At 43.3% G+C, this 24,155-nt stretch overlaps 1 protein-coding gene across 2 annotated transcripts in view; it reads left to right on the top strand.

The window, feature by feature from the left end:
* The first annotated feature begins 1,148 nt into the window (after positions 1-1,148).
* Positions 1,149-24,155, top strand: part of LRP8 (LDL receptor related protein 8) — a 258,479-nt gene continuing 235,472 nt past the window's right edge. For both annotated transcript variants that reach the window (XM_008167917.4, XM_008167918.4), the window contains exons 1-2: positions 1,149-1,419; positions 2,472-2,591. In XM_008167917.4, the coding sequence (XP_008166139.2) occupies positions 1,164-1,419; positions 2,472-2,591 (376 nt within the window). In that variant the 5' untranslated portion in view covers positions 1,149-1,163. The remainder of the gene's footprint in view (positions 1,420-2,471; positions 2,592-24,155) is intronic.

Here is a 24,155-nt window from a genome sequence, read left to right as displayed (position 1 = left end):
GCTAAAATAATGCAGAAAACACCCAGTGTGTGACTGATTTACTATTTTCCTAAAGACATTAAAACAACATGTGTTTGTTTCATTTACTTAATAAAATTAAGATCATGGGCCAGATCTTCAACGTGAATCAGCATATCTACAGATTTCAATCAACTGAGGATGTGGCCCTATATAATAGAAATGTGTTATTTGCATTTAGTGTATTATATACAAGATTGCAGAAACTAATAGGAATATTACACTTAATTTATTGTGTAAATTGTCTCAGGTCTCTAACATTGGAAAGAAGATAGCAAATATCAGTATGTTGCCCACAGTTTGTTTTCTGAAGGGCAATGGCTAAATTCAACTTTGATTTATAGCATGCAATGCTGTTAAATTAGGGCAGAATTTGGCCCCGTGTGTGTAGCTTTTAAACAGAAAATACTGTGGACAGGAGTCTGATTTAATTTATACCCACTGTAAAATCAGTGTAACACCATTGACTTTAGTGGGATCGCTCCATATTTGTTTATTATTTTATATACCAGGAACTAAGACATATTGTTATCTTACCTCTGAGCTAGGTGATAGTTATTGTATTTATTATTATCCCAAAGGTAATCAAATAATATGGGCTAAGTTCTGCTCCCAGATACACTGGTGCAAGTCGGGTCAGTGGGGCTGTATGGTGGAAATGAGAACAGACTTTGGCCTTGCACCTCTGTTCCCCTCAAATTAACAGAATTCGTTGGTTTGAAAATAGTTTTTATTGCTGCAGCATTTTCTTTTGCAATCTGCTGGTTGCTTAATATGCCATTTTGTAATGTCACAGAGGAGGAAACTGAGGCCTTGTCCAATTAAAGAAATGATGGAATGCAAACTATTTTTAGCTGCCATTGGGAATGGAGATTTGCTTTGCCCCTCTGCCAGCCTGAGTAATATAAAATGTAAGTCCAACATGATCTGTGGTGTGGTACCCTGCCCCCCTACGTCTGCTCAGCTCAACAATGCGTTTGCTTTTCCAGGAATGGGATGAGGCTAGCAAAGCAAAACCATCCACGCTTCAGAAAAAAATGGGGGGGAAGAAACAGTCCCTTGTGTGGCAGCATTGCCCCAGCTCTTTCTCTCAGTATTGCCCATCCCCACGTGGCACCTGGTCTCCCTCAGTGCACCCATTGGGCATGCACAGGTCTGGAGTGCACAGACAGAGCCCGCCCAGCGAGGAACGTCACACGGGTTACAATGCACACACGCTGGAGGAAGCGGCAGGGCAGCCGCCGCCAGTAAACACTCCGTTAGCAAAGGCGGTGAGCCCGGCTGCATGCAATCAGCACGCGAGGCATTATCACACGGAAGGAGAGAGCGCAATGGGCCGCCCAGGACTAACCCGGCTGCTGCTCTTCCATCTGTTGCTGATCAAGCTGCACACGGGCAAAGGTAGGTCCGGGATCTCCGTGTCCTCTGTGCACGCGCGCGTGTAGGGGGATAACCACGCAGCATCACTAGGACCCGAGCAAGTGCAAGCCAGGCGTTTGCCTGGGTCTCTCGCTCTCCCCTTTGACTACTGGTTGCATGCACTGTGTGTGGGATTCCTGGCCGTGCTGCACAGAGGCTGTGCAGTGAATGGGAAGCCAGTTTGCAGGGGTTCCCATAACTTTGATCAGGGATATATTGGTAGGGTGACCAGACAGCGAGTGTGAAAACTCGGGACAGGGGGTGGGGGGTAATAGGAGCCTATATAAGAAAAAGACCCAAAAATCGGGACTGTCCCTATAAAATCGGGACATCTGGTCACCTTATATACTGGGGGGAAGGGCTGACACCTTGTTTGAATGGGAAGGCTATCACAGATGCTAGCCGACCGGTAGCGGCAGGAAATTCATCAGGGAAGATTTGTCTGGTCACCTGTAAACCAAACCCAGGAGCCCCGCTCTCTCTCTGCAAAGGAGCAGCTCCCCTTCTCAACTTCAGTTTGGGGTAGTTTCCATTGGGGGGGGGGGAGAAAATATTTAGATAAAGGCGCAACCAACGGAGAAGCTGACAATGGTCCCTCAACATGCGATCTGCTTTTTGCACTGACAACGACTATCCGCTAAGCCGTTGCTGCTTTTACTTTGGCATTTGCTTACCCTTCCCTCCAACCTCCTTTTGCCTTTAAAACAATGCCGGGTTATTTCCCATAGTGGGTGCTTGATGTGTGCACAATGCATCTTTTCAAACGGGCTATATTTAGCCAGGGAGAAGGGGATTATTGTAACCTACTTGCAGGAGAGGTGCATTGTCCTTTGGTTGTTAAACACATGCCTCCCCCAATGCAGTGTCCCTCTCTAGGGAAGCATTGTGTGTGCAGCGAGTTAGACTCCATGGCGGGAGCGTGGCCTGGATCCCCGAGCCGAGAGGATGCGGCCTGCAAAGCATGCCCTGGGCTGGGGTGGGCACGGACGGGAACCGCGCTCTAGCCCACGCGGCTCTGCCTTTGCTCCCCGCAGGCGCCGCAAAGGAGTGCGAGGAGGACCAGTTCCAGTGCCGGAACGAGCGGTGCATCCCCGCCATCTGGAAATGCGACGAGGATGACGATTGCTCGGATAACAGCGACGAGGCGGATTGCCGTGAGTACCGGAGCCGAGCCGCGCTCCCGGTTCGCAGGGCAGGCGTGCGGCAGGCGGCCCGGGGAGGGGGGTCGGCTGTGCTGGGCGGCGCGTGGTGCAGAGGCGAGCTGGGGCAAGCTCGGGTCTTTGCCGGGCCCGCCTGGAGAGCTGGGGTCTGCCGGGCCCGCCTGCCTGGGCGGTCTCTTGCAGGCTGCTGGAGCGCCATTCATTGCACTGGGGCACCCGGCGGCGCTTGTGTGTCCCTGTGTTTGGAAAGGAGGCGTGTGTGGGGGGAGGAGGGGCTAGAAAGCAGCCCTGCCCGGAGACTCAGGGGAGCTGGCACATGGGGGGACCCCTCGGCACCGGGCGCAGGCTGGAGAGACGTCTCCCAGCCCTGCCGCTCCTCTCCGCATGCGTTTCCCCACGGCCTGAATCACAGCGCCAGCTGCTCAGAGGGAGGCTTATCCCTCTTGCAGGAAGGGGCGGATTTAGCTTTTAGCCTAGGTGAGAGCAGTACAGCGCGCGTGTGTGTTGGGGGCGAATTATAGTTGCGTTAATCCATGTCCCTTGGGTAACAGTAGCCGGTCCGGCCCTGCCGCTTTCCTGCTGCAAAACCTGGCCCAGAGGAAAACGATTGTAAAACGAAGCGGTCGCTTTTGCCCGCCCCATTTCGGATTGGCTGCTAGGGAACACCAGATAAAGTCACACGGCATAAGCTGCCTATAGAAAAGTCTAGGAAAGGACTACTAGTTACCCTAGCCTAAGGTCATCCTCCTCCCACCTCCTTCAAGACCCTCCTTTGTGCCCTTGCGTAGGTTAGACGGGACCTGTGAAGGTCTTCTGGGGAACTGCCCTGACAGGCTAAATTTATAAAGGCAACGTGGTTTATTATTGCACCGTCATAGTGAATCGCTTAGCGATTGGGGATTATTAAACTCTTTACTTACAAAATCTTGTTCCGGAGATGATTCATCGTGAAAGATTCTAAGTGCATTGACGAGGCAGAGAGCTATAGGTTGCAAAATCTTCCTCCTCCAGACATTAAACAGTGACTTTTTATGGTTCTACTCTTTCCTCCTACTTTTATATCCTTGTTTTGACAAATCCTGTGTATGTGGGAAAACCCTAAGGAGAATTCATTGTTCAGGTTTAGTTCTTGGTGGGTTTTTTTTAATTGCTCATAGGACAGAGCTTGAAAGAAGTTGAATTTAAGTATGTATATACAAGGATTCCTGAGAAAAATATAGTGAACTAGCTAGTGTGCATGTGCACAACTGCTTACTATTGGATAGAATCAGAACTATTCAGTTCTGTGACATCAATCCCCTGTGCTGCTAACAGAATATAGTAGTGCAAGTGGGAGAAGAGAGGGTTTATGCTTTTGGAGCAGGGCAGCTTGGACTTCTACCTCCTCTGTTCCTGTGAAGTCTCAGTTGGCCTTGGGGTTATGGTTGTCAATATGCCAAAGTCCCAGACAGTTGCACGTTTGTTATGCTATCAGTACACATGCTTTTCCCTTGTGTTGCCGTGTAAGTTCTGGGTAGCAGCACTTCTCTCAACCTAAGTATGGAAGAAATGTCCATGAAAGCAACGAAATATGGAATTAAGTTCATTGTAGCTACAAGAGACAAAACAGCACTGCAGGTTTTGCTGTAGCAGCTAACCTGAAATTCCGAAGGCATGTCTTGAGAATTATATACTGTATAGGATAATAGCCATTGAATGCACACATTGTTGTAATTCACTGGATGAGCTCTGAAGACTTCATAAACCACAAGAACATAACATGAGCAGCTGATGAAGGGCAGCAGAGTCTAGGGAATAAGTTACAGTCCTGCATTTTTCACTCTATTTCTTACTATTAACATCCTAACAGTTTTTAATCAATTTAACATTTACAGTCTCATCCTACAGTCCTTTCTTAGGCAAAACTTCCACTGAATTCAATGGGAGTTTTGTTTGTATAAAGGTTGTGTGGTCATGGCCTGAATGGATTCCTAATGTTCTGATTCTTTTATCCCAACTCAAAATGAATAGTACTTTATCCTCTGAATAGTCCCATTAGAATCAGTGAGATTTCTTAAATAGCAAGAATGAGTAAGGATCAGGACCTCCCCACGACCAGCCCTACCATGAAATATTGTATCAGAAAAGACAATGTAAAAATAATATTTTTTTGATGAAGATCTGATTTGGTTGTATTGTGCCATGTCAGAACAGTTAGATGTTTAATTATGTTTTACTTAGAGTTTTACTTCTGTAGCTTTTAGAGTTTTTTGAAAAAATGCGTTTTATGTCATGTGACTGGGATCCTGTTTGCACTCTACAGTATAGTATAATTCCTTACATATGTACCAAGGACCTCTTTGTTAACATTTAGGGTCAGAGTGGCATATGAAGATGGATTAGCTGGGTGTATTATAGAAATTTCCCATATGGACTGATCATTTAATTAAAATATGGAATTTGCAGTGGATTTCATTTAAGTGGTCTCGAGAGCCACCATTTAAATTACATTTTTCACACGCTTATTTTTGCTAGCTTGTATTTACTTATTGCTGAACATTGATTTCTTTAAAATAATGTTAAAAGGAAATATGTGCGTGTTTATAATATAAAACACAGGTACACACAACTATTACTATTTTAAGGGATACATAATATACATACCCAGAGTATATTCAGTGTGCTTTTGTTTCTAGATTAGCACACTCCTTTTGTTGCTACTGAAGGTACAATAAGATATTAAAAACAGTATTCTGAATTTACACATTCCAAGAACTTGAATTTTCCACAGTTAACTACTAAAGCAGTGATGGACAGGGAAAAGGAAAATGCATATAGCCCTGTAGTAGCAAATGCTGAGGCAGACCATTCCATTCTCAGTCGCTATATTCAGTTTGCTCAGAACTTTCTCAGAAGTATGTGATACGCATGTGTTAATGGATTTCTTACTGTATTTATCTTCACTTCTAGGAGAAACAGGCTAACCCTTGTGGCTAGTATGTAAATTATCAGCTTGTAAAATAAACTGCTCCTTATGGATGTTGCCATTGAAATGCTCTGTTACAAAATGTTTCAGTTTTTTTTAATAGTTCTATGAGAAGATAACAATTTTACTCTCTGCTTGTGGGAAAATAGGGAGTTGACGGAGTGGCAGTACTCAGTGTGCTTCTTCCCAGAAGCCTTCTTTGTGCACAGACTGACGCTCTTTCTGTTTTCTGCTGCTCTACTGCCTGGTGAGTCTACCGTTGACTTTTCCAAGGAATTTGAGATTCCAAAGAAAGAGTCTGAGCACCTTGCTTCATAGAGGTTTCCTCTGGGCTTTCTTTCCGCTGAATTTCTTTCTTTTCGATTGGGAGTTGTGTGTCTGAAAGCATCCCTGTATTCGCACCCTACACATTATTGTAATAATCTTTGTACAAAATATGCCATGTGAGGTATCATATGAAAACTTAATATCTTGCTGGTCAATAACATCATGGTGAAAATGTATGTAGCAACATTATTTATAAAGTTGTGAAATCCCCTGTGTGTTGTTCAAAATCATACAGCCATGCCTAGGCAAAAATTGTTGAACAGATCTATCCTAAACAAAGGAATGTGTGTTCACCTCAATTTACATGTAAGTAGTAAATGGGCCTCAAGACGCCAGGGGGTGGAGATAGCAGGAGACAGCAAATTTGCATGTCAACACCAGGCTCTGTATTGTCTGCCTCACTGTTTAAATAAACTTTGCTTTGAGGTTTCAGAGTAGCAGCCGTGTTAGTCTGTATCCGCAAGAAGAACAGGAGTACTTGTGGCACCTTAGAGACTAACAAATTTATTTGCTTTGAGGGGTAATCATCGGAAGAATCCTCTTCAAAGATTCACTGGATTGTAAAAGAAAGAGGCAGAAAACCCGTAAGCTGTGTCTCTTTCCCCTAAGAAGACAAAGGCCATGGCTACACTACAAAATCAAATCGACCTAAGGGCAAGCGGTGCAGTAATTACATCACTTGTTTGCTCTTTGTCTTAGCAGTGCTTGTCCTCCCCAAGAGCACTTGTATTGATTGTAGTGTCAGTGTGGGGCATTGTGGAATGGGTCCTGAAAGCTAGTAACAGTCAACATAAGCAACACAGGGTTGACCTAACTATGTTGACCTTGACTCTGCACCACTCGTGGAGGTGGAGTTATTAAGTCGGCGTAGTGGGGCATTTATGTCGTCAGGAGTGAAATTTAAGTGTAGAGACTTCCCTAGTTCGGTCGACATAAGCTGCCTTGTGTCGACGTAACTCTATAGTGTAGACCAGGCCTCAGGCACCAGCATCTTTGGGCCTTTGGGAGAGATGCTGACCAAAGAATTGTCAATCACCATCTTGCTGGAAGACTGTGGGTGACACAGGCCATTTTAAACAAAGCCTTGAATCAAAATTTGCTAGAGTAAGTCTAAGACTTTTAGATGTGTTTTCACTGTTATTTGCTTGTGACAGTTTTGATCTTTATCTCTCATACTTGAATTCCCTTAAATTCATTTTCTTTTGTTAATACATTTGTCTTGTCCTTAAACCCATCCAGTTGTGTTTAAACCGAACTGTCTGGTAACTCCAGTTAAAGTAGAAAATTGTTGAATATTGACTCTTTACAGTGGTAATAGATCTTAATATCTGAATGTCTAGGAGAGGGCTGGACAGCGCAGAACACACACTTTGGGAAAATTCAGGACTGGGAGTATGTTGCTTCACCCTGCAAGTAACAACCCAGGCTGGTGGAAGCCAGAGTGTGACTGGGGTGTTGCTGGGTTCAGAACTGCTGGACCAGGGCTGCAGCTATACACAGACAGGGTGTTACCTGCATGCTGGCAGGCTGTTTGTAATCTGCTCAGGTGGGAGCTACAGTAGCCAACGTTGCGGGGCAGGTGGTGATACAGCCCCTCACTGATCTGGATTGCACCGCAGAACGTGACAGGTAGCAATCAGAGTTGTCCCTTCTGTCATGGATTTGATGTAGAATGACTGTGTGACTAAATGGAAATCAAGGGATGGAATGGTGATGCCTCTTTAGTTACTGGATATGGAAGATTACCCAATCCCAATTTTTAAAAGGGGTTAGGTCAGACCTGGAACATGGCCATATAGCAGTTTCACAAGTTGTAGGGTCAAATTCCTCTGTGGGATGACTCCATTGATTTTAGGGGTTTTAAATAAAGGATGAATTGGGAACTCTGTCTCTCTTTAAAAAAAGGAAAATGGTAACTGAAGATCATCTGTATTTTTTTTAACCAGTCAGATGTCCTGCTGCAGTTGATGAAGGCAACTTTGAGTCCCTGGAACATTTATGTGAGCAGGCTGCAGAATTTGGCCTTATGTGAGCTGGATTTAACCCCCAGACTAATTGGATTATGAGTGGGTCATGTGGTTTTGTAGAGTGTTGTCATGTGAGGTTATTTATCTGGAAGAGTTATAAGGATACAAAATACTAATAGGTGAGTGTGTATTTGTGTGTGTAAGATTCAGTTTAATTTAAAATACCTAAAATCCAACATATTTGCAGAGGCTTTCTTAAGTGCCTCTTTGGCTTCGCTGTGATGAGGTACTATTTCAGTCCATAGTATGGTGCCATTTTAGTGTTCTTACAGCCAGACACATTAAACTATTTTATTAACTTTAGATATTTTTAATTTAAAATATTAAAGGGTCCATCCCGCATTAAGGACTACAAGCGCTTCTCGCATTATGAAGGCAAATGTATTTCAGAACAGAGCAACAAAAATGATGAGGCTGGAGGTATTGACCTGTGAGGAAAGATGAAGAACTGAATAGATAGGTGTAGCTTAGCTAAGTGATGTCAAAGTTAGACTCAGGACTCATAGTTTGTCAGACCACTCTGTTTTATTAGCACAGCGCTCTGCTAATATATTCAGATAATGTGAGCCCCCATGCAAGATTCAAACAGTCTTATTTATACAGATAAAAGGGTGCGAACTAAACAAAGGGACAGAGAGAGCAAAATTGTAAAATTTGCATAGGGCACAATATGCATATCCTGCTTCCTTATTAACTCTTATCGATCTAAGGCTAATGCTTCACCAATTGCCCTTAAGTGGGGCAATTCATTAAGCAGTTAATGTCTGCTTTCCTGCCCCCCTGGCTTGCAGCATTTCTCATTTCTACTTAAAGGTACATACAGCATTCTTTAATTCATTCTATTTCTTTAATATAATTCATTTCACTTTCACAATGACAACTAAATGGGAACATAGTAATCATCTACAGTGTTTGAAGAGTGTAAATGCCAATGATGGAGAGGAATTGGGACAAGAGAGTTTATCAGGAGTAATGAGAACAGATCTCCTTCTTGCTAAGTTATGGTGTCTCTGCAGTGCTAACAGGAGACAAAAGTAGTAAAGTCACCAGACATATGCAGGTGGTTAAGTAGGAAGATAGCTTTTTTGCTCAGTTGCTTTTCTGGTCATAACTGCACTTTAAGCATGGGTGGCAGGTGGAGCCCCCCCTTTGGGGAGGCTAGCCCCCAGCTCTGCCCCTTCCACCCACGGGTGGAGCCCCCCTTTGGGGAGGCTAGCCCCCAGCTCCGCCCCTTCCACCCGCAACACTCCCCCCTCCCCCCGAGCTGGAGCCCCAAGACTCCCTGCCCTCCTGTGGCCGGAGTAACGAGCTCCCCCTCCCCTTGGCCAGAGGAGCCCTGAGTGTCCCCCTACTCCCCCCCGGCCGTAGGAGCCCCAGGTTGGCAGGAGGCCCGAGCACTCCCCCCTTGGCCAGAGGAGCCCTTGGCTGACCGAAGCCCCAAGCCCGCCCCCTGCACCTGCCAGGAGGAGCCCCGAGTCCCCCTGCTCCCCCACTTGCCTGGAGGAGCCCCAGGCCAGCTGCAGCTGCACCTGCACTGCCCGTGGTAGCTACAACCCTGGTAGCCACGCCTCTCGTTGAGGTGGGGTTTTTTTAGAGCTGCCTGCGACCACACAAACCTCATTAAAGTGCTGAGTTGTCAGTGTAGACTAGCCCTGAGTGTTTTCTACCCCTTTCTCCCTGCCTTGTGTTTTGGCTAATTTCTTGGTCATGGATTTTTAAAAAATAGATAGTGCTCTTGTGTTTTAGAGCTAACCTACTTGCAGTGGCTCTTTCTGATGTTTCTCGTCCTGATTTTAGGTTTTTGAAACCCAAAGCTCAGATACATTTGCTGCTGTTGTCACAGGGAGGGAGCAGGTTTGAGAGGGTTGTAGGGGAAATTGTAAGTGGGATTTTGGCATCTAAGGAGAGGTCAAGTTGAGAAGTTTGCTAGGTCAAGTTGAGAAGTTTGCTATGTGGGAGGTGCAGAAGCATTGGCAGTGGGGCGTTAGGAATGGGACATACATTACTGAGGGGATACTAGTTTGGCGTGAACATCTCTCACGCCCTGTACTATCTACTGCACTTTCTGGCCTTGCTGGTAGCTCTCTTGCTCACCACACTCCTCACATCTCCTCGGAATTTGTAAAGATGAACTTGAAGCCCATAGTGTCCATGCTGAGCTCCACCCTTCTGAATCATTACACATCTCGTAAGAGGTTTCTGATCCCTATATTTTTTTTTCCCAAGCCCCCAGAAAAATGTGTGTATTTCATTTGAGTTTTGGAGTATTGCTTCTTGTTTTACTGCAGTGTTGCAGTGTCCCTAGTCTAAAGCAATTTGTCTATTCCTATGTAACTCTCCTCTAGCACAAACATCTGGTTCTAGCCAAAGGGAAGCTGCATACTTTTATGCGACATGGTTAGGAAGTGTTAGAAATGCGGAGCCTAATTTTTTCTAAAATGCCTTTTCCTGCTAAAATAATTAATATTTAGATTACTGCAAGATGGGGGTATGCGCCTTTTGATATAATTCATGCAAATTTTTCTGCTCTGTGAAAATTCTTGCTGAAATACAAAAGATAACTTGTAAAGTCTAATTAATGTGTTACAATAATTCTGTGAACTACTTACAAAAAAACTAATGTTAAAATAATGTCAGGAGTCAGACTTTAAATAAAAGGAAGCCAGGAAATTCAGAGTGGGGGTTAAAACTCCATTTTAATGCTACCTCAGTAAAGAGACTGTGGTGGAATGAGCAGATGATGGGTCCAGCAGACCTGCGCTCTGTTCTATTACCTGTTACCTTTGCCTCCAAACAGAAGGTGAATCTTCATATCTCTTCAGAGGTTTGAATCTGAAGAGTCATGATGGTGGTGCACGTATGAGGCTTGAATTTGGTTTGCTATATATTGAAATAACTTAGCACCTCCATAGTGCTCTTCAGTAAGGTGAGTGAGTAGCATTAGTCCCATTATATAGGTGAGGAAACTATGGCACAGAGAGCTAGTGTATGGTCAAGGGCATACAGTAAATCAGGGGCAGAACCAGGAGCAGAATTCAGATGTCCTAAATCCAAGTGTCCAGTCCACTCAAGCATGCTGCCTTCTCAAAGGGATCTTTGGGGCTAATGATAAAATTTCATTCTTTGTTCCAGATTACCTGGCTTTTATAGGTCTGAGTCAGAACCTGGCAGTTAGTCTAACCTTCCAGAGCTAACGCAACGAGTGAATTTAACAGTAGAGCTCTAGAATCTACTAGAGAATGGGCTTATAAGAGGTTTAGATTAGAATAACCCTGAGGGCCATTAGCTGAGGCCTTGCTATCAAATTGTTGTAAAGGAGATGTTTTCTTTCGGATACATTAATATTATTTTAATATTTATTAAATGATTGACAGTGTGGTTGGTGCTATCAACTCATTCTATGAAGTCACAGGGCTACATCTATGTTTTACTGAAAAACGTCCCCGTATCTGAGATTTGCAGAGCTGCTACGTGGTCCTCGGCACATACTTCTCCAGACACTACGCCCTAGTCGAAGCCTCTAGATCTGACGTGGCAGTTGGCAGTGCAGTTCTTTCCTCAGTTCTAGATTTGATTCTGAAACTCCCCCTCCTTAGAGGGATACCGCTTAGGAGTCACCTGAAGTGGAGCAACCATAGGGATGCTACTCGATGAACAAAAAGTGGTTCCTTACCCTGTGCAGTAATTGTGGTTCTTTGATATTCATGTCTCCATGTGGGCTGTACTTCCTGGCTTCCTTCCTTCTGAGACTTGACAGTCGTAGAAAAGGGTGGTTTGCCCATGCAGCCTGATACAGCCTCAGTGTGGGGCATGAATGTATGTTTGGGCCAAACGGGGGTTTTGCTTCGTTCTTCGCTGTTATTCCTTATGGAGTCTGCTTGCACAGTGCACAACCTATTGAAGAGTACAGGAAAGCTCTGCCCCAATGGGCATTTACTGTTGGAATAAGAACTGGGTAGGAAAACAAAAGCATTTAACTTATCTGCATAGCAGGTGGTAGGACAACTAGGCCCCTAAAACCATATGTAGGCTATTAAATAAGTGCTTTGATTTTTTCAAAATAAAAAAGTGGCCTGTTGAAGTCAGTTGGAGCTGCTGAATACTTAGCACATTTGAAAATCAGGTCATCTATTCAGGAACCTATAGCTGAGGTTAGATGCTTAATTTGAAACACCCATTTTTGAAAATGTTGGCATCTATTCCTGGATTTGCCTTGAGCAAGTCACTTCACTTCTCTGCATCTTTTGTAAAAGGCGGGTAATAATGCTTGCTCATCTTTGTAAAGTGTTTTGCAGTCTGTGTATGAAAAGGGCTCTACAAGAACTAAGTAGTATTAGTATTTTCTTATAAGCTGTGAACAACAACAAGAAATCAACAAATTAGTATTAGGTCCAGACAAGTGGTTTTCAGTATTAGAGGAAGGCGCTTCAGAAGCCATTGAAAACATTAAATTCAGCCCAGATGGTGTCCCAGAGGGAAGTTTTGTGGCATCAATTAACTTGTAGGTGACCCACACTGCTAGCCCATGGGGAGTAATTGGCAGTTTGCCACACGCACAAGAAGAATGAGCCAAAAGAGGAACCATGAGAGACAGAGAGAATGATGTGTCTTCACATGAAGAAAAAATAATACATAGGGGTTCTTGGGTACCAGTTTTTAAATGGTTTAGGAACAGGACGACGTGCTTTGCTGGCAAGTAATTTCTCAGTCACGTTTGTAAAAAATAAAACCAATTTAGAAATATTCTACTATCCTACAGCACTGGATGCCAGTCAGTTCTGTAGCACTATTGTAAGTTATGGTGTTTGGGGCCATCACTGTAGAATGTGGAGATTTATTTTATTTTAAATAAAGAATCTGTAAAGTAGAAGGGCCACTTTCAGCTGAATCTATGCAGAACCCCTTCACCTTGTGGAATCCTGTAGATTGGGGCCCAAGTCAGTACCCCATATCCAAACACCCGTGGTTTTGGAGATGTACCCATCCAAATTTAATGGCTTGGATTTATTTCTACTGCAGATAGGAAACCCAGTGGATTGGTTGAACTACTGCATCCACTGGGACTATGTGATCCCAGAGAAGCTGCCCATGCTACTCTGGGTGGTAGCAGCAGTGAAGGTAGGCAATACCATTGGTGCAGAATTTCCAGCCTGGCAATTAAGAGGCATGGAGTGTGCTTGGAGGGCCATGGAAGCTGAGGCTGACCATCAGTGATTCTGCTCTGTGTCAAAAGCAGAGTGTGAAGACCCGTTGGTTGTGATTGGGATAATGTAGCTGCTTATGTAACTCTGATTTAGGGCTCAACCTAAATCGTGCTGAAATCAATAGAAATCTATCCAATAGGAGTTGGAGCAGACCCATAGCTGATAGACATATGTGTGTTTGTTAAATTTTTGAAAAAGGCTGGAATCAGCTTTCAGTCTCAGGTGCTAATATTTCATAAGACTTTTGCATCTGTGCAATCAGGGATAATTAGGTTTGTAAAGCAGATGTTCTGGAAATCTGCACTGCGATTGACTGGATGTTTCTGGCTGCAGAGATGTACTCTTGGGGGCATTCGGTTTTGGTATTTTTTATGTAAGAGAATTGCAAATTTCCACACAAATAGATTCATCCATCTAGGAGCATAAAAAAGGAGCTTAAGATCCCATAGATAAAACCAGACTTTAATCAGTAAACGTCTGCTGAGCTCTTCGGGAGCAACGGTATTGCCTCAAGAGTTTGTTAAGCTGTTTAGTGCTGAGTTTTTATTTTCCAGTGTGTTTTTAGTGTCATTCGCAATTCAGGTGATGGTAGGGGGGTAATGAAGGCTGAAATTTTCACTCTACTCTCCTGAAACAAATAGAAAATTTTGCATCTCAAGCCCTCAAGGGAAGTAGGAATTATACCACTGTTAATCTGCATTCTAAAGTGTGCTAATACACTTCACACTGGAGAAAGAAATGGAGTTTTAAAAAAAGTCAAACTGGAACATGAACAAGGAATGTGGATGTAGTTCTAGAATGACGTACGATTTCTGTTTTATAAACATGAAATATTCTCAAAAGTTTTTTAGTCTTGGGATGTTGTAACTCACTTTCCCACTTTGCCACATACATACAAAGACATACACTTTTGGTGGGGTAGCTCTAGAAAGGCTTTCTCAAACTTCATTGCACCACAACCCCCTTCTGACAACAAAAATTACTACATGAGGGGGGACTGAAGCCTGGGCCTGCCTGAGCCCCATTGCCCTGTGGGACAAAGCAAAAGCCCCATCGCCCAGGGTGCAGGGGGCCAAAGCCCAAGCCCCAGGCTCTGGCCCCGGGTCCCAGCAAGTCTAGCACCAGCCTTGGCAACCCCATTAAAACGGGGTCACAACCCACTTTGGGATCCTGACCCCCAGTTTGAGAACCGCTGCTCTAGAATGTTTCTATTTGTTTTTATATTATTAAGTGGCTATATCATTTCAACACTATCAAATGGAAGAACCATTGAAATTGAAAAAAATTAAATCCAGCTCTTTTTACTAAGCAAATATACCATGTTAAATATTGTGAGCAAATGGCCTTGCTGTGATACTGTTTAGGTGCGCTACACTTCAGAGACAACAAGGATGAAAATAACTAGTCATCAACCTGGTATGCCCAGCTATTCAATTAGACCAGAGGTTCCCAAACTTATTTGGTCTACCGCCCCCCTTTCAGAAAAAAAATTACTCAGCGCCCCCCTGGAAATCTACCTTCTTTAAGCGAACAAACAGAAAATGCAGTGACAAATTAGCATTCTTTTATGTATCTATATTTCTACCTATGTCCTACAATATAGTAAAGAAAGATGTTGTTGTAAATAAGACACCTTGAAGCTTGAAATTATAAAATTATTTATTAAAATCAACCATAGTAACATTCGCATTACACACAGAAAATTAAGGTAACGAAGGATAATATTAAAATAAAAATTACGAATAACATTAAAAATAATTCTAATGAGAAGGATGAACTTGGTGCGCTGCTATCAATTTATTAATGTTCGGCTATATTTTTGTCAGCAGCATTCTTAAATCACCGCGATTAGCTATTTGCAGTCGGTTTCTTTTTTTAGTTAACAGATTTGTGACCGCACCGAACCCACTAAACGTTCCACTAAATATGATGAAGGAAATGCAATTAAAAACTTTTGTACTATAGCCCATAATCCAGGATAAAGTGTAGGTATCTGCTTTTGCAGCCAGAACTATTGGTAGCTGTCTTTGAATTTAAATTTTAATTCCTCATTTGTTGTTACTTCTATCAGTTCTTCTTGTAATTTTGGAGATTCTTCTGTGTTTGTACTTGAAAAAGGGTCCAAAACCCAATCGGGTATGTTCATTTTAAGAATATCTTCAAATCGTTGATTGAAGTCAGAATGGAGAGCCTCCAAGTGCTGACAATAGGTAAGCAAGTCTTCATCACGTTTTTCTACTGTTGATAAATTTGGAAACTGGCTGAATTCTCCTCGTCCTAAATTTCGTTTGTACAGAAGAAGTTTTGCCACAAACGCAGAAATAACAGTTTTTGTTTTGATTAAATTCAGCTCATCACCTTGGAGTTGTAAATTTGTTTCATTAAATTTATTAAACAAGTCTATCAAATAACCTATGTCATTTTTGGAATCAATCAGGTTGGCTCGTAAAGCATCATCTTTGTTTTCTAGGAACTCTAGCACTGAGTCAAAGAATTTATAAAACCGATCCAAACAGGCACCTTTTGATAGCCAACGAACTTCTGTATGAAGCAGCAAGCGATTGAATTCTTCATCGTTTTCAATACAAAGTTGTCCAAACAATATGTCATTCAATGAATTGCTTCTGATTTTGTTGATTGCTTTAATGACATAATGTAATGACCTATGTAGGCGTTCACTCAGATTTTTGGCAACTAAATGTTGACAATGAATGACACAGTGTACAGCGAATACATTCGGAACCGCTTTTTTTAAATATGCAAGAAAACCCCTGTAGCGCCCTATCATCGCTGGAGCACCATCAGTAGCAACTGACAAGCTATTACTCAGGGGGATCTCTTTTTCTTTAAAAAACTCTTCCAATGCATGAAATATCGATTCTCCTTTAGTATCAGTTTGCAAATTTTTAGCAAATAATAATTCTTGGCAAATTTTTTCTTCTTTTATGAATTGCATGTATGCTAAAAGTAAGGCTTCATTTCCTGGCAAAGTTGACTCATCAAGCTGTATAGAGAACTGGGATGTTTTTAAATACTCACATAATGAGTCTTCATCATCTTGAGCCATTTCATCAATTCTTTGCACTGTATTATTGCTCAAAGAAATTTTCTTGGTAATATCAGACGCTGGCTTGTGTAGCATAGTGCGTATTACCTCACTTATAGCCGGTAGAATTAGTTCTTCACCAATAGTATGTGGTTTTCCCAATTTAGCAATCAGTAACGAAATGTTGTAAGAAGCACGCAACCCATCGTCATCTTCTTTGGATGCTATTGAAAAGAGTTTTGCCAATGTCGGCTGTCTCAAAAATTTTTCTTTAAGTGCTTATCTTTCTTATCAGCATGTTCATCAACATCATCAAATGTTCTTGTAGTCTTGAAGGCTTCATAGCTTCATTTGATCAAACTTTTTGGCAAATCAGGCACATCGGTAATGTATTGTTTGTAGGCGACTGAATAAAGCCATAGTTCAAATATTCAATACTATATTGTCTACATTTTTTCTTGGGTTCAGCCATGATATTATCTGTAAAAGAAATAAAATTTATGTGTTTATTTATCATAATAGGGGTATAAAATTATCAAGATATATAACAATTTATATAATTGAAAAAGTGCAATTTCTCTCACCGGAAAGATGGCAAAAGACAACCAAACTAAAATACTAATGAAACTAATAAACTGGGTTTTGTTCTTTGCTCAGCATTAGATATATGTATTTGATATTAAATTGTCAAATATCAAACTAAATTTATCAAGAAATAATTAATTTAAAAATAATCAATATGCAATTAAAAATCAGTTAATAGTTTGCCCTTATTTAAATAATTGTTCCTTATTAACACACGCCTTATTTACCAATTAACACAGATGATTCGATAGCTATAAATAAATGTTAATAGTTAACAGTTTTTTTACGATTTCATTCCCGTTTTCGTTAATATTGTAATAAAAAATATGACAAATATATTGACTGTACACTTCAAATAGTACTGTACCGACACAAGCCTGCTACCATTTTATTATTAGTAAGCACCAGAGACACAGAAACGTACGGTAGATATGTAAGAAAATGTATAAAAATACTCACGTGTAAATTGCTTTTTTATTGAAACAACAATAATACAATTTGCTTTGTATGTGATCCATAATCCGTAAAGATCGAAGGTATCGAATATGAATAAAAAAATTTAAATACTTATTGCACTATTGTTAACTGCTTTTTACACAATTCAGAAATAATCTAAATTAGATTTCATACATGTTGCCTATTTATAGTATCGTATTGTAAACAAGTCATTATATGCACATATTCCTGCCGATGCATGCTGGACCTCCCGACAATGCGCGACACGCTCGCCTGCCAACACTTGCTTGTTAAGAGCTGTTGGCGGACTTGACACCTGATCGGTTATAATTTGTGAATTTATTTGGAAAATAAAGTAATCACTACAACTTTAACTCTGTTACACAACAGATGAAACATGTACGAACGGTTTTTCAAAATTTTCTTATATTCTCTTCTTTCTTTATGCTTCCACTGCCCCCAATTGCACCCGAGACTACTACTGCCCCCCTGGATTGTTCCAGCGCCCCCAGGGGGCGGTATCGCCCACTTTGGGAACCTCTGAATTAGACCCTCAAGGTGACAGGCCCCGTTTAAAGCCAGCTTTTACTTTGTTAATCCTTCCGGTATTCGTTCTGTTTTTTTTATAACATCCAAGAGATATATTTTGGCAAGCAACAATAGCTTCAAGCAAGGAACCAGAGATGACGACACGTTGTAAAAATAATAACTTTTAAAACTTCATAGGAGCATATATGGAATGAAATATTCTCAAAGTAAACTCAGTTCTGATCCAAAGTGTCCATTTCTGATAGCTTTATTAAACTATGGTCCAGTCCTGCAAGATGCCGAGTCTATTAAAGTCAATGGGAGATGAAAACCATTCATTATCAAGATCTAGTGATTCACAAATTTAGTAGCCACTTCAGTTGCAAAGAAATATGGGTGTTTGCTCCAAAGTTAAACTGGAGCCATGTCTAGTTAAAGTAAGGCATAATTTTATTTTAAGTCTGTGAATGTTTCTAAAGACTGCTGAAGAACCTTCTTTCTTTGTATATATGCTTTGTTGAAGATGAAATCTGGTAATCAGATTCTATATAAATAAAACTTAGTATTTTTGTTCAGCAAATTAATATTTTCTCTGGGCAGGCACAGAGTGACATCTCAGAAGAATTGGGTCATATACACAATTAATGCTGTTCTTACTAGATTGGCCACATTTTTAAGAGGTAGCTGTCTCTGATTTTTATGGAATCCTTCCTGAGGCCTTGTGAAACTTAAATTTCTATAAAGCCCTTTTCTTACAACTTCCTCTTTAAACACCCTGGTAATTATGGTATCATGGCATTATACTGGAGAGTCCATGCAGGTAACTTTTCCTTCAACCTCAGTAACCTTTGTAGAATATTTTCTAAGCTTTTGACCCATGTAGGGACAATCTCCCCTGTGTCTGATTTACAGAACTGCTTCATTCCTCCTTCTTGATTATTTTCAGTTTGATTTGTGATCTATCATCTAAACTGAGGTGTGTGAGAGAAACCACATATCTGACAGGCGATCTTTGTGGCCGATCTATATGTAGGTTCTGCTGCCTCTAGAGCAGGGGTGGGCAAAATATGGTCCGCGAGCCAGATCCGGCCTGTCTAACATTTCTGTCTGTCCTGCCAGGCTCTTTGGCTGCCCCCTCGTGATCTCCAGCCTGCTAAAAGTCCCATACCGCAGCAGTGCTCAGGCAGGCTGCCTGCCGTGGGCCCACACTGCTCCCGGAAGCGGCTGGCTGCTATTGGCGTGTCTCTGCACGCCTCTGACCGGGGGGGGGGGGGGAGAGAGGGGAGAAGGAGGAGAGATGGCTCCACGCACTGCCCCCAGCACCATCCTCACAGCTCCCATTGGCCAGAAACTGGCCAATGGGAGCTGCAGGGACAGTGCTTGCGGGCGTGGGCAGTGCACGGAGACCTTCTGCCTCTGTCCCCTCAAGGGATGCGGAGAGACGTGTCAGCAGCAGCCTGCCGCTTACCTGTGGTAAGCGCCTCCCAGCCAGAGCCGCACCTCACACCCCAACCCCCTGCCCCAGGTCAGAACCCCCTCCTGCACCCAAACTCCCTCCCAGACCCTGCATCCCCTCCTGCACCCCAATCCCCCGATCTAGTCCGGAGCCCCCTCTTGCACCAAACTCCCTCCCAGAACTAACACCCCTCACCCTCTATTGAACCCCAACACTGAACCAGCCCGGAGCTCCCTCCTGCATCCAAATTCTCTCCCAGACCCTGCACACCCTCCATTAATATAGTAGAAATGTGCGGCCCATGGCGACTTACCAAAATTCGTGGAGTGGCCCCCCTGTGAAAATTATTGCCCACCCTTGCTCTAGAGGGTTTCAAAACTTAGCGTTTAGTTTTTAGACTCCTTTACTCTCCAGTCCCAGCTAAGCTGCAGAGGTGCTTGATCAGTGTTTCTCAAATTGGGATTGCCGCTTGTGTAGGGAAAGCCCCTGGCGGGCCGGGACGGTTTGTTTACCTGCCCCGTCCGTCCGCAGGTCTGGCCGATCGTGGCGCCCACTGGCTGCGGTTCACCGCTCCAGGCCAATGGGAGCCTCTGGAAGCGGCGTGGGCCGTGGGACGTACTGGCCACCGCTTCCAGCAGCTCCCATTGGCCTGCAGCAGCGAACAGCAGCCAGTGGGAGCCATGATCGGCCGGACCTGCGGACGGGGCAGGTAAACAAACCTGCCTGGCCCACCAGGGGCTTTCCCTACACAAGCAGCGACCCCAGTTTGAGAAACACTGTGCTTGATAGACAGCCACTAAGTGAGTTGTTGTAGTTCTCTCCCTCTGCCTTGACCGCTGGAGCGTGCAGAGGAGGATATGGGTTCCATCAGTGTGGTGTTCCTTTGTGGTAGGAACAACTTTCAATTCATGGTGAGACGCTTTTATATTTTTTAGTACCTGCTGGGCAGTTTATTTTCTTTTTTATCCCACAGGCAGAAAAGCCCTTGTAAAACTCAGAAGCTTAGCTACTGACCATCAGCCCCAGGAGCTGAACTTGAAATCTGTTGGAGCCAAAGGTCTTCAAGGTTAACACAGCAGCTCTCAGGGACGTTGGGATGTTTCCAGACATAGATTAATTAATCTTCAGAGCAGGCAAGACCTTATTTAACCTCTGAGTCCACTATAATCTCTGCTGTCATGCTGATAAATTATTGGTCATTGTAAGAAGTCCAGTTTAATCTCAAAAAAGCATTTAATTTATGTCTGTCAAGCCTGAGACGTGAGATCAATCCATGAGAGTACCTTCCCTCTTATCCCATGACTACTTACTTTTCTTAAGAACCTTTGGTGAAGGATCTTGTGAAAGGCTTTCTGACAGTCCAGGTACTCTATCAGCTGGATCACCTTTGTCCACATGTTTTTTGATCTCCCTCACAAAGAGATCGGTGAGGCATGATTTCCTTTTACAAAAGCTGTGTTGACTCTTCCCCAACATAGTGTTCTTCTATGTGTCTGATAATTTTGTTCTTTTACTACCGCTTTCAATCAGTTTGCCTGGGACTGAAGTGAGGCTTACCCGCCTGTAAGTGCCACGATTGGCTCTGGAGCCTTTTTAAAAAATCGGTGTGACATTAGCTAACTGCCAGTCAGCTGGTACAGAGGCTGATGTAAGCAATAAGTTACATAGCACAGTTAATATTTCTGCAATTTCATATTTAAGTTCGTTCAGAACTCTTAGGTGAATACCATCTGGTTCTGATGATTTATTACTGTTTAATATATCAATTTGTTCCAAACGATCCTTTATTGACACCTCAGTCTGGGACAGGTCCTCGAATTTGTCACCTAAAAAGAATGACTCAGGTGTGGGAATCTCCCTCATATCCTCTGCAGTGAAGACTGATTCAAAGAGGTCATTTAGCTTCTCCACAACAGCCTTGTCTTCCTTGAGTGCTCCTTCTGCACCTCGATCGTCCAGTGGCCCCACAGAATTGTTTGGCAGGCTTCTTGTGTATGTAAAAAAAAAATTCCTGTTAGTTTTTGTGTCTTCTGTTAGTTGCTTTTCAAATTCTTTTTTGGCCTGCCTAGTTATACTTTTTTTTATTTAACTTGCCCGAATTTTTTCATCCCGATTCTAGTTTTGGCCATCACAACATCAGCAGACAACGAGTTCCACAGGTTGACTGTGTTGTGTGAAGAAGTCTTTCCTTTTGTTTGTTTTAAAGCTGTTGTCTGTTAATTTCATTGAGTGACCCCTAGTTCTTGTGTTACGTAAAGAGGTAAATAACATTTCCTTAGTCACTTTCTCCACACCTTTTTATGGACCTCTATCATATTCCCCCTTAGTCATCTCTTTTCCAAGCTGAAAAGTCCCAGTCTTTTAAATCTCTTCTCATACAGAAGCTGTTCCATACCCCTAATCATTTTTGTTGCCCTTCTCTGTATCTTTTCCAATTCCAATATAGCTTTTCTGAGATGGGGTGACCACATCTGCACGCAGTATTCAAGATGTAGGCGTACCATGGATTTATATAGTTGCATTAGGATATTTTCTGTCTTACTATCTATCTTTCCTAATGGTCTCTAACATTCTGTTCGCTTTTTTGACTGCTGCTGCACATTTAATAGGTGTTTTCAGAGAACTATCCATGATGACTCCAAGATCTCTTTCTTGAGTGGGAACAGCTAATTTAGGCCTTGGCTACACTTACCGGCAAGTTCGACGGCTGGAAATCGAACTTCTGGGTTCGACTTATCGCGTCTAGTCTGGACGCGATAAGTCGAACCCGGAAGTGCTCGCCGTCGACTGCGGTACTCCAGCTCGCCGAGAGGAGTACCGCGGAGTCGACGGGGGAGCCTGCCTGCCGAGTGTGGACCAAGGTAAGTTTGAACTAATTCGAAATAAGGTACTTCGAACTTCAGCTACGTTATTCACGTAGCTGAAGTTGCGTACCTTAGTTCGAATTAGGGGGGGTAGTGTAGACCAAGCCTTAGACCCCATCATTTTGTATGAATAGTTGGGATCATGTTTTCCAATGTGCATTACTTTGCATTTGTCTCAATGGGAAAAGCTGAGATGCTGCTATATGCAGATGACATAGCAATAAGAGTGTCCTCAAAAGAAAACCTAGAGCAGAGCTCCATTCAGGTGGTCTGCGGATAGTTCCCTCTAAGGTGCGTGCCTGGGCGGCCGCACACAAGAGAATGACGGGCCACCCACCTAATTAGTGGAGCTGCACAGGCACAGCTCCACTAATTAGGTGCCTGTACCTTGGAAAAGACGCACATGTAAGGTGAGGTGGTGGCCTTGGGGGGAATAAGGAGTATGTGGAAGAGGGCAATGGGTTGAGAAGAGGGGGTGGGAGGAATTTGGGATGTGCAGGGCTGCGGTGGCCAGAGAAAGAGGCAACTTTCCCCGGCTCCAGGGCTGTGGCTGCCAGAGAGAGACGGCCTTCCTTCCCAGCCTCAGCTCTGTGGCTGCTGTGACGGGGGAGAGACCCCCCTCCTTCCCAGCCCCAGCTTGGGGGCCGCCGTGGCAGGGGAGCAAGGAAGAGATTCCCTCTTCTTTCCAGCCCCAGCTCGGGAGCTGCTGCGGCGGGGGAGAGAGGGCACATCCATTACATTAGAAAGGTAAGACTACTGATACTAAAATATGAGTTGTGTGCTTTTATTTGTAGAACAAAAAACGTTAATACTTTTTTTTACGTAGCGCTTTTATCCAAAGCGCTTTACAGTAGCTAGCTAATGGTACAAACAACAGTTGCAAAGATCATTAAGTGGTCCACTGAGACCCTCGGCAATTTTCAAGTGGTCCACACAAAAAAAAAGTTTGAGAACCACTGACGTAGAGGAAATTGTAAACTAGTGGTATGACCAGCGAAGCAGGCATGGAACAAAAATGAACATGACTAAGACTGAGGTCTGTGGGTCAGTAGAGGTGCCACAGGGAAACTGGATATAGAGATTAATGGACTAAACAGACTGACCAGTTCAAGTCCCTGCGAGGGTGGTTTATGGAAGATGGTGAGCTTGAATGTCAGATACAGTCCAGACTGGGAAGTGCTGGAAGAGTGTGGCATAATGTCTTAGGTGTTGTGTGTGCCACTGAGACTGAAAGCTCAGTTGTGTAGAACTACGGTGCGCCCAGCAGTACTGTATGGTGAAGAAACATTGGTGGTAAAGAGAAGACAGGGTCAGCACCTACAGGTGTTCTGAATGAAATGTCTGCTCAGTCACAAGAGAGTTACATGAAGGGACAGATTTTAAAATGAAAGCATTAGGATGGAAATCAAAGTTTATGATGTGGCTGACAAAATCCAGGAAACCCAACTTTGCATGTTCACACACATACAGAGGATGAATGAAGAGGATCTGGTGAAGATAGCATGGCAGGAGAGGGTGCTAAGAAAGAGACCCCGAGGAAAGCCGAGGAAGCGGTGGATGAATTGAATCAAAGATGATGATAAGCAGGTGGACCTTAGTGTTATCTCGGACTGACAAAGATGGCGGAAGCTTGCACAACGACCTGACCCCAGATATAAGATAAGGGAAAGAAGAAGGTCGCCCAGAAACCTTGATTTAATACATCAAACCGGATTACTGTGCCGGATCAGTCTCCACTCAAGAAATTACAATGCATCTGTTTACTCAAAGGAAAAATCAACAAGCATTTGGTGGAGCTCAAGCATTTATTGAGGCAGCTTTGTGTGCATAGGGAGTGGCACTGATGGATATACAGTATAACTCACCATGCTGTTACATGTCTAACAGAGAAAGAAAATGGCCGACAACGAATACAGTGAGTCATTAAGGTGTAAATCATTCCTTCTTCATGACTTTTAGAAGACGCGGTGAGCTGAATTTGAACAGGAATTCCTAAGACAGTGGACCCCAAACATTTTATCTCGTGCTCTCCCTTACCCCTGTTTCCGCCCCCCAGAACTGGGGCCAGGAGTGGGGCCATGGCTCTCGGGTGGCGGGGGG

The sequence above is a fragment of the Chrysemys picta genome, chromosome 8 (assembly GCF_011386835.1).
Source record: "Chrysemys picta bellii isolate R12L10 chromosome 8, ASM1138683v2, whole genome shotgun sequence".
In the NCBI taxonomy this organism is placed as follows: domain Eukaryota; kingdom Metazoa; phylum Chordata; order Testudines; family Emydidae; genus Chrysemys; species Chrysemys picta.
The sequence above is the reverse complement of the archived record's forward strand: the minus strand, read 5'-3'. Positions and strand labels throughout refer to the sequence as shown.